The sequence below is a fragment of the Petromyzon marinus genome, unplaced genomic scaffold (assembly GCF_048934315.1).
Source record: "Petromyzon marinus isolate PM22_M1 ecotype Great Lakes invasive population unplaced genomic scaffold, UKy_Petmar_22M1.pri1.0 PM_Scaffold_402, whole genome shotgun sequence".
Classification (NCBI taxonomy): Eukaryota; Metazoa; Chordata; class Hyperoartia; order Petromyzontiformes; family Petromyzontidae; genus Petromyzon; species Petromyzon marinus.
The window spans coordinates 76,456-89,902 of NW_027423394.1; the positions used below are offsets into that span (position 1 = coordinate 76,456).

Genomic DNA, 13,447 nt, shown 5'->3' on the forward strand with positions numbered 1-13,447 from the left:
GCTCAAGAAAGCACATATACATGCCCGTCTGAAGTTTGCCAATGAACATCTGAATGATTTAGAGGACAACTGGGTGAAAGTGTTGTGGTCAGATGAGACCAAAATGGAGCTCTTTGGCATCAACTCAACTCGCCGTGTTTGGAGGAGGATGAATGCTGCCTATAACCCCAAGAACACCATCCCCACCGTCAAACATGGAGGTGGGAACATTATGCTTTGGCGGTGTTTTTCTGCTAAGGGGACAGGACATCTTTGCCGCATCAAAGGGACGATGGACGGGGCCATGTACCGTCAAATCTTGGGTGAGAACCTCGTTCCCTCAGCCAGGGCATTGAAAATGGGTCGCGGATGGGTATTCCAGCATGACAATGACCCAAAACACACGGCCAAGGCAACAAAGGAGTGGCCCAAGAAGAAGCACATTAAGGTCTTGGAGTGGCCTAGCCAGTCTCCAGACCTTAATCCCATAGAAAATCTGTGGAGGGAGCTGAAGGTTCGAGTTGCCAAACGTCAGCCTCGAAACCTTAATGACTTGGAGAAGATCTGCAAAGAGGAGTGGGACAAAATCCCTCCTGAGATGTGTGCAAACCTGGTGGCCAACTACAAGAAACGTCTGACCTCTGTGATTGCCAACAAGGGTTTTGCCACCAAGTACTAAGTCATGTTTTGCATAGGGGTCAAATACTTATTTCTCTCGTTAAAATGCAAATCAATTTATAACATTTTTGACATGCGTTTTTCTGGATTTTCTTTTGTTATTCTGTCTCTCACTGTTCAAATAAACCTACCATTAAAATTATAGACTGATAATTTCTTTGTCAGTGGGCAAACGTACATAATCAGCAGGGGATCAAATACTTTTTTCCCTCACTGTAAGTGAGCGAGTAGGTGAGTGAGTGAGTAGGTGAGTGAGTGAGTAGGTGAGTGAGTAGGTGAGTGAGTAGGTGAGTGAGTAGGTGAGTGAGTAGGTGAGTGAGTAGGTGAGTGAGTGATTAGGTGAGTGAGTAGGTGAGTGAGTAGGTGAGTGAATAGGTGAGTGAGCGAGTAGGTGAGTGAGTAGTTGAGTGAGTAGGTGAGTGAGTGAGTAGGTGAGTGAGTGAGTAGGTGAGTGAGTAGGTGAGTGAGCGAGTAGGTGAGTGAGTGAGTATCTGAGTGAGTGAGTAGGTGAGTGAGTAGGTGAGTAAATAGGTGAGTGAGCGAGTAGGTGAGTGAGTAGGTGAGTGAGTAGGTGAGTGAGTGAGTGAGTAGGTGAGTGAGTAGGTGAGTGAGCGAGTAGGTGAGTGAGTGAGTAGGTGAGTGAGTGAGTAGGTGAGTGAGTGAGTAGGTGAGTGAGTAAGTGAGTGAGTAGGTGAGTAAATAGGTGAGTGAGCGAGTAGGTGAGTGAGTAGGTGAGTGAGTAGGTGAGTGAGTGAGTGAGTAGGTGAGTGAGTAGGTGAGTGAGCGAGTAGGTGAGTGAGTGAGTAGGTGAGTGAGTGAGTAGGTGAGTGAGTAGGTACAGTGAGGGAAGAAAGTATTTGATCCCCTGCTGATTTTGTACTTTTGCCCACTGACAAAGAAATGATCAGTCTATAATTTTAATGGTAGGTTTATATGAACAGTGAGAGACAGAATAACAACAACAAAATCCAGAAAAACGCATGTCAAAAATGTTATAAATTGATTTGCATTTTAATGAAGGAAATAAATATTTGACCCCCTCTCAATCATAAAGATTTCTGGCTCCCAGGTGTCTTTTATACAGGTAACGAGCTGAGATTAAGAGCACACTCTTAAAGGGAGTGCTCCTAATCTCAGCTTGTTACCTGTATAAAAGACACCTGTCCACAGAAGCAATAAATCAATCAGATTCCAAAATTTTCCATCATTGGCAAGACCAAAGAGCTCTCCAAGGATGTCAGGGACAAGATTGTAGACCTACACAAGGCTGGAATGGGCTACAAGACCATTGCCAAGCAGCTTGGTGAGAAGGTGACAACAGTTGGTGCGATTATTCGCAAATGGAAGAAACACAAAAGAACTGTCAATCTCCCTCAGCCTGGGGCTCCATGCAAGATCTCACCTCGTGGAGTTGCAATGATCATGAGAACGGTGAGGAATCAGCCCAGAACTACACGAGAGGATATTGTCAATGATCTCAAGACAGCTGGGACCATAGTCAGCAAGAAAACAATTGGTAACACACCACGCCGTGAAGGACTGAAATCCTGCTGCGCCCGCAAGGTCCCCCTGCTCAAGAAAGCACATATACATGCCCGTCTGAAGTTTGCCAATGAACATCTGAATGATTCAGAGGACAACTGGGTGAAAGTGTTGTGGTCAGATGAGACCAAAATGGAGCTCTTTGGCATCAACTCAACTCGCCGTGTTTGGAGGAGGATGAATGCTGCCTATAACCCCAAGAACACCATCCCCACCGTCAAACATGGAGGTGGGAACATTATGCTTTGGCGGTGTTTTTCTGCTAAGGGGACAGGACATCTTTGCCGCATCAAAGGGACGATGGACGGGGCCATGTACCGTCAAATCTTGGGTGAGAACCTCGTTCCCTCAGCCAGGGCATTGAAAATGGGTCGTGGATGGGTATTCCAGCATGACAATGACCCAAAACACACGGCCAAGGCAACAAAGGAGTGGCCCAAGAAGAAGCACATTAAGGTCTTGGAGTGGCCTAGCCAGTCTCCAGACCTTAATCCCATAGAAAATCTGTGGAGGGAGCTGAAGGTTCGAGTTGCCAAACGTCAGCCTCGAAACCTTAATGACTTGGAGAAGATCTGCAAAGAGGAGTGGGACAAAATCCCTCCTGAGATGTGTGCAAACCTGGTGGCCAACTACAAGAAACGTCTGACCTCTGTGATTGCCAACAAGGGTTTTGCCACCAAGTACTAAGTCATGTTTTGCATAGGGGTCAAATACTTATTTCTCTCGTTAAAATGCAAATCAATTTATAACATTTTTGACATGCGTTTTTCTGGATTTTCTTTTGTTATTCTGTCTCTCACTGTTCAAATAAACCTACCATTAAAATTATAGACTGATAATTTCTTTGTCAGTGGGCAAACGTACATAATCAGCAGGGGATCAAATACTTTTTTCCCTCACTGTAAGTGAGCGAGTAGGTGAGTGCGTGAGTAGGTGAGTGAGTGAGTAGGTGAGTGAGTAGGTGAGTGAGTAGGTGAGTGAGTGAGTAGGTGAGTGAGTGAGTAGGTGAGTGAGTGAGTAGGTGAGTGAGTGAGTAGGTGAGTGAGCGAGTAGGTGAGTGAGTGAGTAGGTGAGTGAGTGAGTAGGTGAGTGAGTGAGTAGGTGAGTGACTAGGTGAGTGAGTAGGTGAGTGAGTAGGTGAGTGAGTGAGTAGGTGAGTGAGTGAGTAGGTGATTGAGTGAGTAGGTGAGTGAGTGAGTAGGTGAGTGAGTAGGTGAGTGAGTAGGTGAGTAACTAGGTGAGCGAGTAGGTGAGTGAGTAGGTGAGTGAGTAGGTGAGTGACTAGGTGAGTGAGTCTCACCGTGGTTGAACTGGCTGCTAGACTTTTCACAGTTGATGATGTTTAGCCGGTAGGCCGTGCCAGCCTCGACGTTCCCCACCTCGAAGTAGAACCACTGGTGGTGACGGTCCGAGTTGGGATCCGAGTTCAGCAGCAGGTCGTACTCGTAGCTACCACCACAACCAAAACGATCACAACAACCATACAGCTACCACCACCACCAACAACAACCGCCACAACAACCATACAGCTACCACCACCAACAACAACCGCCACAACAACCACACAGCTACCACCACCAACAACAACCGCAAAGCTACAGCTACTTCCTCAGTGACGTCATTCACCCACTATTCCACTCACCCTCCCACCCATCCTCCCACCCACCCAACATTCCACCCACTCACTCATCCTCCCACCCACCCACCCACGCACTCACCCTCCCACCCATCCTCCCACTCACCCACCCACCATTCCATCCACTCACTCACTCACTCATCCTCCCACCCACCCACGCACTCACCCTCCCACCCTCCCACCCACCTACCCACCCACCTACCCACTCACCCTCCCACCCATCCTCCCACTCACCCACCCACCATTCCACCCACTCACTCACTCATCCTCCCACTCACCCACCCACCTACCCACGCACTCACCCTCCCACCCATCCTCCCACTCACCCACCCACCCACCCACCATTCCACCCACTCACTCATCCTCCCACCCACCCACCCACCCACCTACCCACGCACTCACCCTCCCACCCATCCTCCCACTCACCCACCCACCCACCATTCCACCCACTCACTCACTCATCCTCCCACCCACCCACCCACCTACCCACGCACTCACCCTCCCACCCATCCTCCCACTCACCCACCCACCATTCCACCCACTAACTCATCCTCCCACCCACCCACCTACCCACGCACTCACCCTCCCACCCATCCTCCCACTCACCCACCCACCATTCCACCCACTAACTCACCCTCCCACCCACCCACCTACCCACGCACTCACCCTCCCACCCATCCTCCCACCCACCCACCCACCATTCCACCCACTCACTCACTCATCCTCCCACCCACCCACCCACGCACTCACCCTTCCACCCATCCTCCCACTCACCCACACACCCACCATTCCACCCACTCACTCATCCTCCCACCCACCCACGCACTCACCCTCCCACCCACCCACCCACTTACCCACGCACTCACCCTCCCACCCATCCTCCCACTCACCCACCCACCCACCATTCCACCCACCCACTCACTCATCCCCCCACCCACCCACTCACCCACCGAGCCACCCACCCCCTCACCGCCCCGCTCACCTGCGGACCTGAATGGCCTTACGGAGGTTCCCACTCTCGAAGGCTGAGTAGAAAGTCAGGGGGGGGGTCCCTGTCCCCCCAGCCTCCTGCGCAGAGGGGGGGCTGGGGGAGGGGGTTCACACGCAGGCAAAGGTCCCCCGTGTAGCCCACACCGGCTGCTGGAGCAAGTGCTGTTAGCGAGCGAGCAGGAACGCGTGCAGGGCGGGTAGAGGCAGCACTGCCATTGGGCGAGTGGGTGGGTGGTAGGGTGGGTGAGCGAGTGAGTGAGTGAGTGGGTGGGTGAGCGAGTGAGTGAGTGAGTGGGTAGGTGCGTGAGCGGGTGGGTGGGTGAGTGGATGCGTGGGTGAGCGAGTGTGTGGGTGAGTGAGTGTGTGGGTGGGTGAGTAGGTGCGTGCGTGAGTAAGCGAGTTGTAGGGGTGTAGACTGTTTTACTGCACTCACGTTGTACTCTCGATGTCAAACACCACTCGGTTGAGGAGTGTATCCGGATGAACGATCCGAGCGATGTCTTCAAGTACATAGTCTCTACACGGGGATATGGGGTCACAGGGTCACTGACTGTCATTCACTCACCCAGTCACTCACTGTCACTCACCCACATACTCATTCACTAATCCACGTACCCACCCACTCACCCCCTCAACCACTCATCCACCCACTCAGTGAATAAGTGAGTGACGTAGGTAAAATAACTTATATATGAAAACAACTAAATTAAATCACGACGTTTCGGAGGCAACACAAGCTTCCGTCTTCAGGTGGAACAGTCACAGCAAAAATGCTGTATCAAGTGATACAACAATTAAATCACAAAACGTCGTAATTTAATTCAGTTGTTTTCATTTATTTTATTTTACCTACGTGACTTTACCGAAAAAAACAAAGAGTATGAATTCTTGCAGTCACGAAAGCTTCAAATCTATAAATAAGTGAGTGGTTGAGCGAGTGGCTGAGCGAGCGAGTGGCTGAGCGAGCGAGTGGTTGAGCGAGCGAGTGGCTGAGCGAGCGAGTGGCTGAGCGAGCGAGTGGCTGAGCGAGCGAGTGACTGAGCGAGCGAGTGGCTGAGCGAGTGAGTGAGTGGCTGAGTGAGTGAGTGGCTGAGCGAGTGAGTGGCTGAGCGAGTGAGTGGCTGAGCGAGTGAGTGGCTGAGCGAGTGAGTGAGTGGCTGAGCACGTGAGTGGATGAGTGAGTGAGTGGCTGAGTGAGTGAGTGGCTGAGCGAGTGAGTGGCTGAGCAAGTGAGTGAGTGGCTGAGCGAGTGAGTGGCTGAGCGAGTGAGTGGCTGAGCAAATGAGTGAGTGGCTGAGCGAGTGAGTGGCTGAGCCAGTGAGCGAGTGACTGAGTGAGCGAGTGGCTGAGCAAGTGAGTGAGTGGCTGAGTGACTAAGTGAGTGGGTGAGCGAGTGGATGAGCGAGCGAGTGGCTGAGCAAGTGAGTGGCTGAGCAAGTGAGTGCCTGAGCGAGCGAGTGGCTGAGCGAGCGAGTGGCTGAGCGAGCGAGTGGCTGAGCAAGTGAGTGAGTGGCTGAGCAAGTGAGTGAGTGGCTGAGCAAGTGAGTGAGTGGGTGAGCGAGTGGCTGAGCGAGCGAGTGGCTGAGCGAGCGAGTGGCTGAGCGAGCGAGTGGCTGAGCGAGCGAGTGGCTGAGCGAGCGAGTGGCTGAGCGAGCGAGTGGCTGAGCGAGCGAGTGGTTGAGCGAGCGAGTGGCTGAGCGAGCGAGTGGCTGAGCGAGCGAGTAGCTGAGCAAGCGAGTGGCTGAGCGAGCGAGTGGATAAGCGAGCGAGTGGCTGAGCAAGTGAGTGAGTGGCTGAGCAAGTGAGTGAGTGGCTGAGCAAGTGAGTGAGTGGCTGAGCAAGTGAGTGAGTGGCTGAGCGAGTGAGTGGCTGAGCCAGTGAGCGAGTGGCTGAGCAAGTGAGTGAGTGGCTGAGCAAGTGAGTGAGTGGCTGAGCAAGTGAGTGAGTGGCTGAGCAAGTGAGCGAGTGGCTGAGCGAGCGAGTGGCTGAGTGAGTGAGTGACTGAGTGAGTGAGTGACTGAGTGAGTGAGTGGCTGAGTGAGTGAGTGGCCGAGCGAGCGAGTGGCTGAGCGAGCGAGTGGCTGAGCGAGCGAGTGGCTGAGTGAGCGAGTGGCTGAGCGAGTGAGTGACTGAGCGAACGAGTGGCTGAGTGAGTGAGTGGCCGAGCGAACGAGTGGCTGAGCGAGCGAGTGGCTGAGCGAGCGAGTGGCTGAGTGAGTGAGTGGCCGAGCGAACGAGTGGCTGAGTGAGCGAGTGGCTGAGCGAGCGAGTGGCTGAGTGAGCGAGTGGCTGAGTGAGTGAGTGGCTGAGTGAGCGAGTGGCTGAGTGAGTGAGTGACTGAGTGAGTGAGTGGCTGAGTGAGCGAGTGGCTGAGCGAGCGAGTGGCTGAGCGAGCGAGTGGCTGAGCGAGCGAGTGGCTGAGCGAGCGAGTGGCTGAGTGAGTGAGTGGCTGAGCAAGTGAGTGAGTGGCTGAGCGAGCGAGTGACTGAGTGAGTGAGTGGCTGAGTGAGTGAGTGGCTGAACGAGTGAGTGACTGAGCGAACGAGTGACTGAGCGAGTGAGTGGCTGAACCACCACCACCACCACCACCACCTCTGGACGTGTTCCCGCCGGGGTAGCTGCCGTGTGGGTGCCGGTGCTGGCGAGTGGCCGTGGGCGTCCGGGAAGGCGGTGGGGGCCGTGGCCCCGCGGTGCCCCGGCGCTGGCGAGGCAACGCCGCGGGTGAGGCGGGCGGCCCGGGCGTGGCGGCACGCCGCCTCCGGCCCCACGGCCCACTCAGAGGTGGGAGGCCATGGAGCGGGGCCCCCCGCCGCTGCGTCGCCACTGGAGGCACTGCACGCACCACACGCACCGCACACAAATACACACAACACACACCACACACACAACACACAACACACACACAACACACACCACACACACAACACACACAACACACACACACACACACACCGCACACACACACACACCGCACACACACCACACACAACACACACACCACACACACACAAATACACACACCACACACAACACACACAACACACACACCACACACAACACACACACAAATACACACACCACACACAAATACACACACCACACACACACAAATACACACACCACACACAACACACACAAATACACACACCACACACAACACACACACAAATACACACACCACACACAAATACACACACCACACACACAACACACACACCACACACACCACACGCACCACACACACCACACACACCACACACACCACACACACCACACACACCACACACACCACACACACACACACACACACAAAATACACACACCACACACACACACACCACACACACCCACACACAAATACACACAACACACACACACACCACACACACACCACACACAACACACACACAAATACACACACACACACACACCACACACACACACCACACACACACACACACAAATACACACACCACACACAAATACACACACCACACACAAATACACACACCACACACAACACACACAACACACACACACACCACACACACACAACACACACACAAATACACACAACACACACACACAAATACACACACCACACACAAATACACACACCACACACACACAACACACACACCACACACACACACACACACCACACACACCACACACACCACACACACACACACACACACACCACACACACCACACACACCACACACACACAAATACACCACACGCACCACACACAACACACACACACACAACACACACACCACACACACCACACACAACACACACACACCACACACACACAAATACACCACACACACAAATACACACAAATACACACACAACACACACACCACACACACACCACACACAACACACACACACCACACACACACAAATACACACACCACACACACACAAATACACACACCACACACACCACACACAAATACACACAACACACACACCACACACAAATACACACACCACACACACCACACACACCACACACACCACACACAACACACACAAATACACACACCACACACACACACCACACACAACACACACAACACACACACCACACACACCACACACAACACACACAAATACACACACCGCACACAAATACACACACCACACACAACACACAAATACACACACCACACACACCACACACAAATACACACACCACACACACCACACACACCACACACACACACCACACACAACACACACACCACACACACCACACACAAATACACACACCACACACAACACACACACCACACACAAATACACACACCACACACAACACACACACCACACACAAATACACACACCACACACACACACACCACACACACACACACCACACACACACCACACACAACACACACACAAATACACACACCACACACACAACACACACAAATACACACACAAATACACACACCACACAAATACACACACCACACACAAATACACACACCACACAAATACACACACCACACACAAATACACACACAAATACACACACCACACACAAATACACACACCACACACAACACACACACACACACACCGCACACACACACACACACACCACACACACCGCACACAAATACACACACCACACACAACACACACACACCCACACACACCACACACAAATACACACAACACACACACCACACACACACAAATACACACACCACACACACACAAATACACACACCACACACACACAAATACACACACCACACACACACAAATACACACACCACACACACACAAATACACACACCACACACAACACACACACACACACACCGCCCACACACACACAAATACACACACCACACACAACACACACACACACCACACACAACACACACACACACACACACACACACACCACACCACACACACACACACCACACACACAACACACCACCACACACAAATACACACACCACACACACCACACACACCACACACAACACACACACCACACACACACACACCGCACACAAATACACACACCACACACAACACACACACCACACACACACAAATACACACACCACACACAACACACACACCACACACACACACACACACAAATACACACACCACACACAAATACACACACCACACACAACACACACACACACACACACCGCACACACACACACACACCCCACACACACCACACACACAAATACACACACCACACACAAATACACACACCACACACAACCACACACACCACACACAAATACACACACCACACACAACACACACACCACACACAAATACACACACCACACACAACACACACACCACACACAACACAAATACAACACACCACACACAACACACACCACACACAACACACACACCACACACAACACACACACCACACACACCACACACAACACACACACACACCACACACAACACACACACCACACACACCACACACAAATACACACACCACACACAAATACACACACCACACACACACAAATACACACACCACACACACACAAATACACACACCACACACACACAAATACACACACCACACACACACAAATACACACACCACACACACACAAATACACACACCACACACACACAAATACACACACCACACACACACAAATACACACACCACACACACACAAATACACACACCACACACACACAAATACACACACCACACACACACAAATACACACACCACACACACACAAATACACACACCACACACACACAAATACACACACCACACACACACAAATACACACACCACAGACACACAAATACACACACACACACACGCACCGCACACAAATACACACACCACACACAACGCACACACCACACACAACACACACAAATACACACACCACACACAACACACACACCACACACAACACACACACCACACACAAATACACACACCACACACACACAAATACACACACCACACACAAATACACACACCGCACACAACACACACACCACACACAACACACACACACACACACAAATACACACACCACACACACACAAATACACACACCACACACAACACACACAAATACACACACCACACACAAATACACACACCACACGCACGCACACCGCACACACACACACGACACACACGCACACAAATACACACACCGCACACAAATACACACACCACACACAAATACACACACCACACGCACGCACACCGCACACACACACACACACACACCGCACACAAATACACACACCGCACACAACACACACACACCGCACACAACACACACACACCGCACACACACCGCACACAAATACACACACCACACGCACCGCACACAAATACACACACCGCACACAAATACACACACCGCACACAATACACACACCCCGCACACACACCGCACACACACACACACCGCGCACACACACACACACCGCACACAAATACACACACCCGCACACACACACACCGCAAACACACACACACACCGCACACACACACCGCACACACACACACCACACCGCACACACACACACCGCACACACACACACCGCACACACACACACACTGCACACACACACACACCGCACACACACCGCACACACACACACCGCACACACACACCCACACACACACACACACACAAATACACACACCGCACACACACACACACCGCACACACACACCGCACCACACGCACCGCACACAAATACACACACCCGCACACACACACACACCGCAAACACACACACACACCGCACACACATACACACCACACACACACCGCACACACACACACACACACCGCACACACACACCGCACACACACCGCACACACACACACCGCACACACACCGCACACACCGCACACACACACCGCGCACACACACACACGGCATGCACACACACACACACACACCGAATACACATACCGCACACACACACACACCGCACACACACACACACCGCACACACACACACACCACATACACACACACACCGCACACACACACACACCGCACTCACACCGCACACACACACACACACCGCGCACACACACACACGGCATGCACACACACACACACACACCGAATACACATACCGCACACATGCACCGCATACCGCACACACGCACTGTACACACCACACGCACTGTACACCCATGCACGTACACACACATACACACACCACACCGCACAAACACACACACTGCATGCACCCAACACACACCGCACACACACACACCGCACACACCACACACACCGAACACAGACACGAAGCACACACGCACTGGGTGGGTGGGTGAGCGCATGATTGAGTGTGTAATTGGGTGAGTGAGTTGTTGACTCGGTGAATAAGTGGGTGGGTGAGTGGGTGGGTGAGTAGGTGGGTGGGTGAGTAGGTGGGTGGGTGAGTAGGTGAGCGGGTGAGTGGGTGAGCGGGTAAATAGATGAGTGGGAGGGCGAGCGGGTAAGTAGATGAGTGAGTGAATGAAGATGGTGGTGATGATTCTGATTTGATCACCTGGTCTCTGGCTTCAATTCCTCTCCAACCCCACCAGCATCATCATCATCAGGACCCCCATCATCATCAGCAGCATCCCTCACGTACTCCTGCCATACAGAAACAAAGATCCCCCATGTAGCATGTAGTAGACTGTAGTGCTGTTAGCGTGTGGCACCTATGAAGACGGGCAAGGCACACGAGGGGGTGGGCGGCCAGCATCACGCCCGGCCACCTTTCTCTTCCGAGCGCCGATGTTTACACCCAACTACCAAGTACTCACTGAAGGCTGAGTCGACCTCGCTGAGGCCCAGGACCACTTCAGACCATCGATGCTGTTATTGCGCGCACAGACAAGGCTCTCCTGTGTAGCCCACAAAGGTGTTGGGATTAGTGCTGTGAGTTATATAGGTTAATGCGTGGGTGAGTGTGCGGGTGAGTGAGTAAGTGGGTGAGTGTGTGGGTGAATGTGTGGGTAAGTGAGTGAGTGGGTGAGTGAGTGAGTGGGTGGGTGAGTGTGTGGGTGAGTGAGTGGGTGAGTGTGTGAGTGAGTGGGTGAGTGTGTGGGTGAGTGAGTGGGTGAGTGTGCAGGTGAGCATAGGTGAGTGCGTGGGTGAGTGTGGGTGAGTGGGTGAGTGTGTGGATGGGTGGATGAGTGTGTTGGTGAGTATGTGGGTGAGTGTGTGGTGAGTGTGCAGGTGAGTGAGCATGTGGGTGTGTGTGGATGTGTGGGTGCGTGTGTGGGTGAGCATGTGGGCGAGCATGTGGGTGTGTGTGGGTGTGTGGGCGAGCATGTGGGTGTGTGGGTGAGTGTGTGGGTGAGTGTGTGGGTGCGTGTGTGGGTGAGTGTGTGGGTGAGTGTGTGGGTGAGCGTCACACTCACCACAAAGTCGTGGGTGAGGTCTGGACAGAACCGGGCGTAAACGTTGAGGTCGGGGTAGCGATGGCTTCTCGGGGGAATGCCTCCCAGCTACACACAGACACGGACAAAGGCCCCCCGTGTAGTCCACACAGGCTGTAAGGGCAAGTGCTGTCAGGAGTGAGTAGTCGCAGTGCCGGCC

The 13,447-nt window shown here is 52.6% G+C and overlaps 1 protein-coding gene across 1 annotated transcript in view; it reads right to left on the reverse strand.

The window, feature by feature from the left end:
- Positions 1–13,356, reverse strand: part of LOC142923308 (cytosolic carboxypeptidase 4-like) — a gene marked incomplete at its 5' end in the record, with an annotated part of 37,802 nt that extends 24,446 nt beyond the window's left edge. Inside the window, 6 exons of the mRNA XM_076064369.1 lie at positions 3,500–3,648; positions 4,818–4,919; positions 5,259–5,342; positions 7,418–7,657; positions 12,408–12,496; positions 13,270–13,356. Coding sequence (XP_075920484.1) covers positions 3,500–3,648; positions 4,818–4,919; positions 5,259–5,342; positions 7,418–7,657; positions 12,408–12,496; positions 13,270–13,356 — 751 coding nt within the window. The remainder of the gene's footprint in view (positions 1–3,499; positions 3,649–4,817; positions 4,920–5,258; positions 5,343–7,417; positions 7,658–12,407; positions 12,497–13,269) is intronic.
- Between the last annotated feature and the right edge of the window lie 91 nt (positions 13,357–13,447).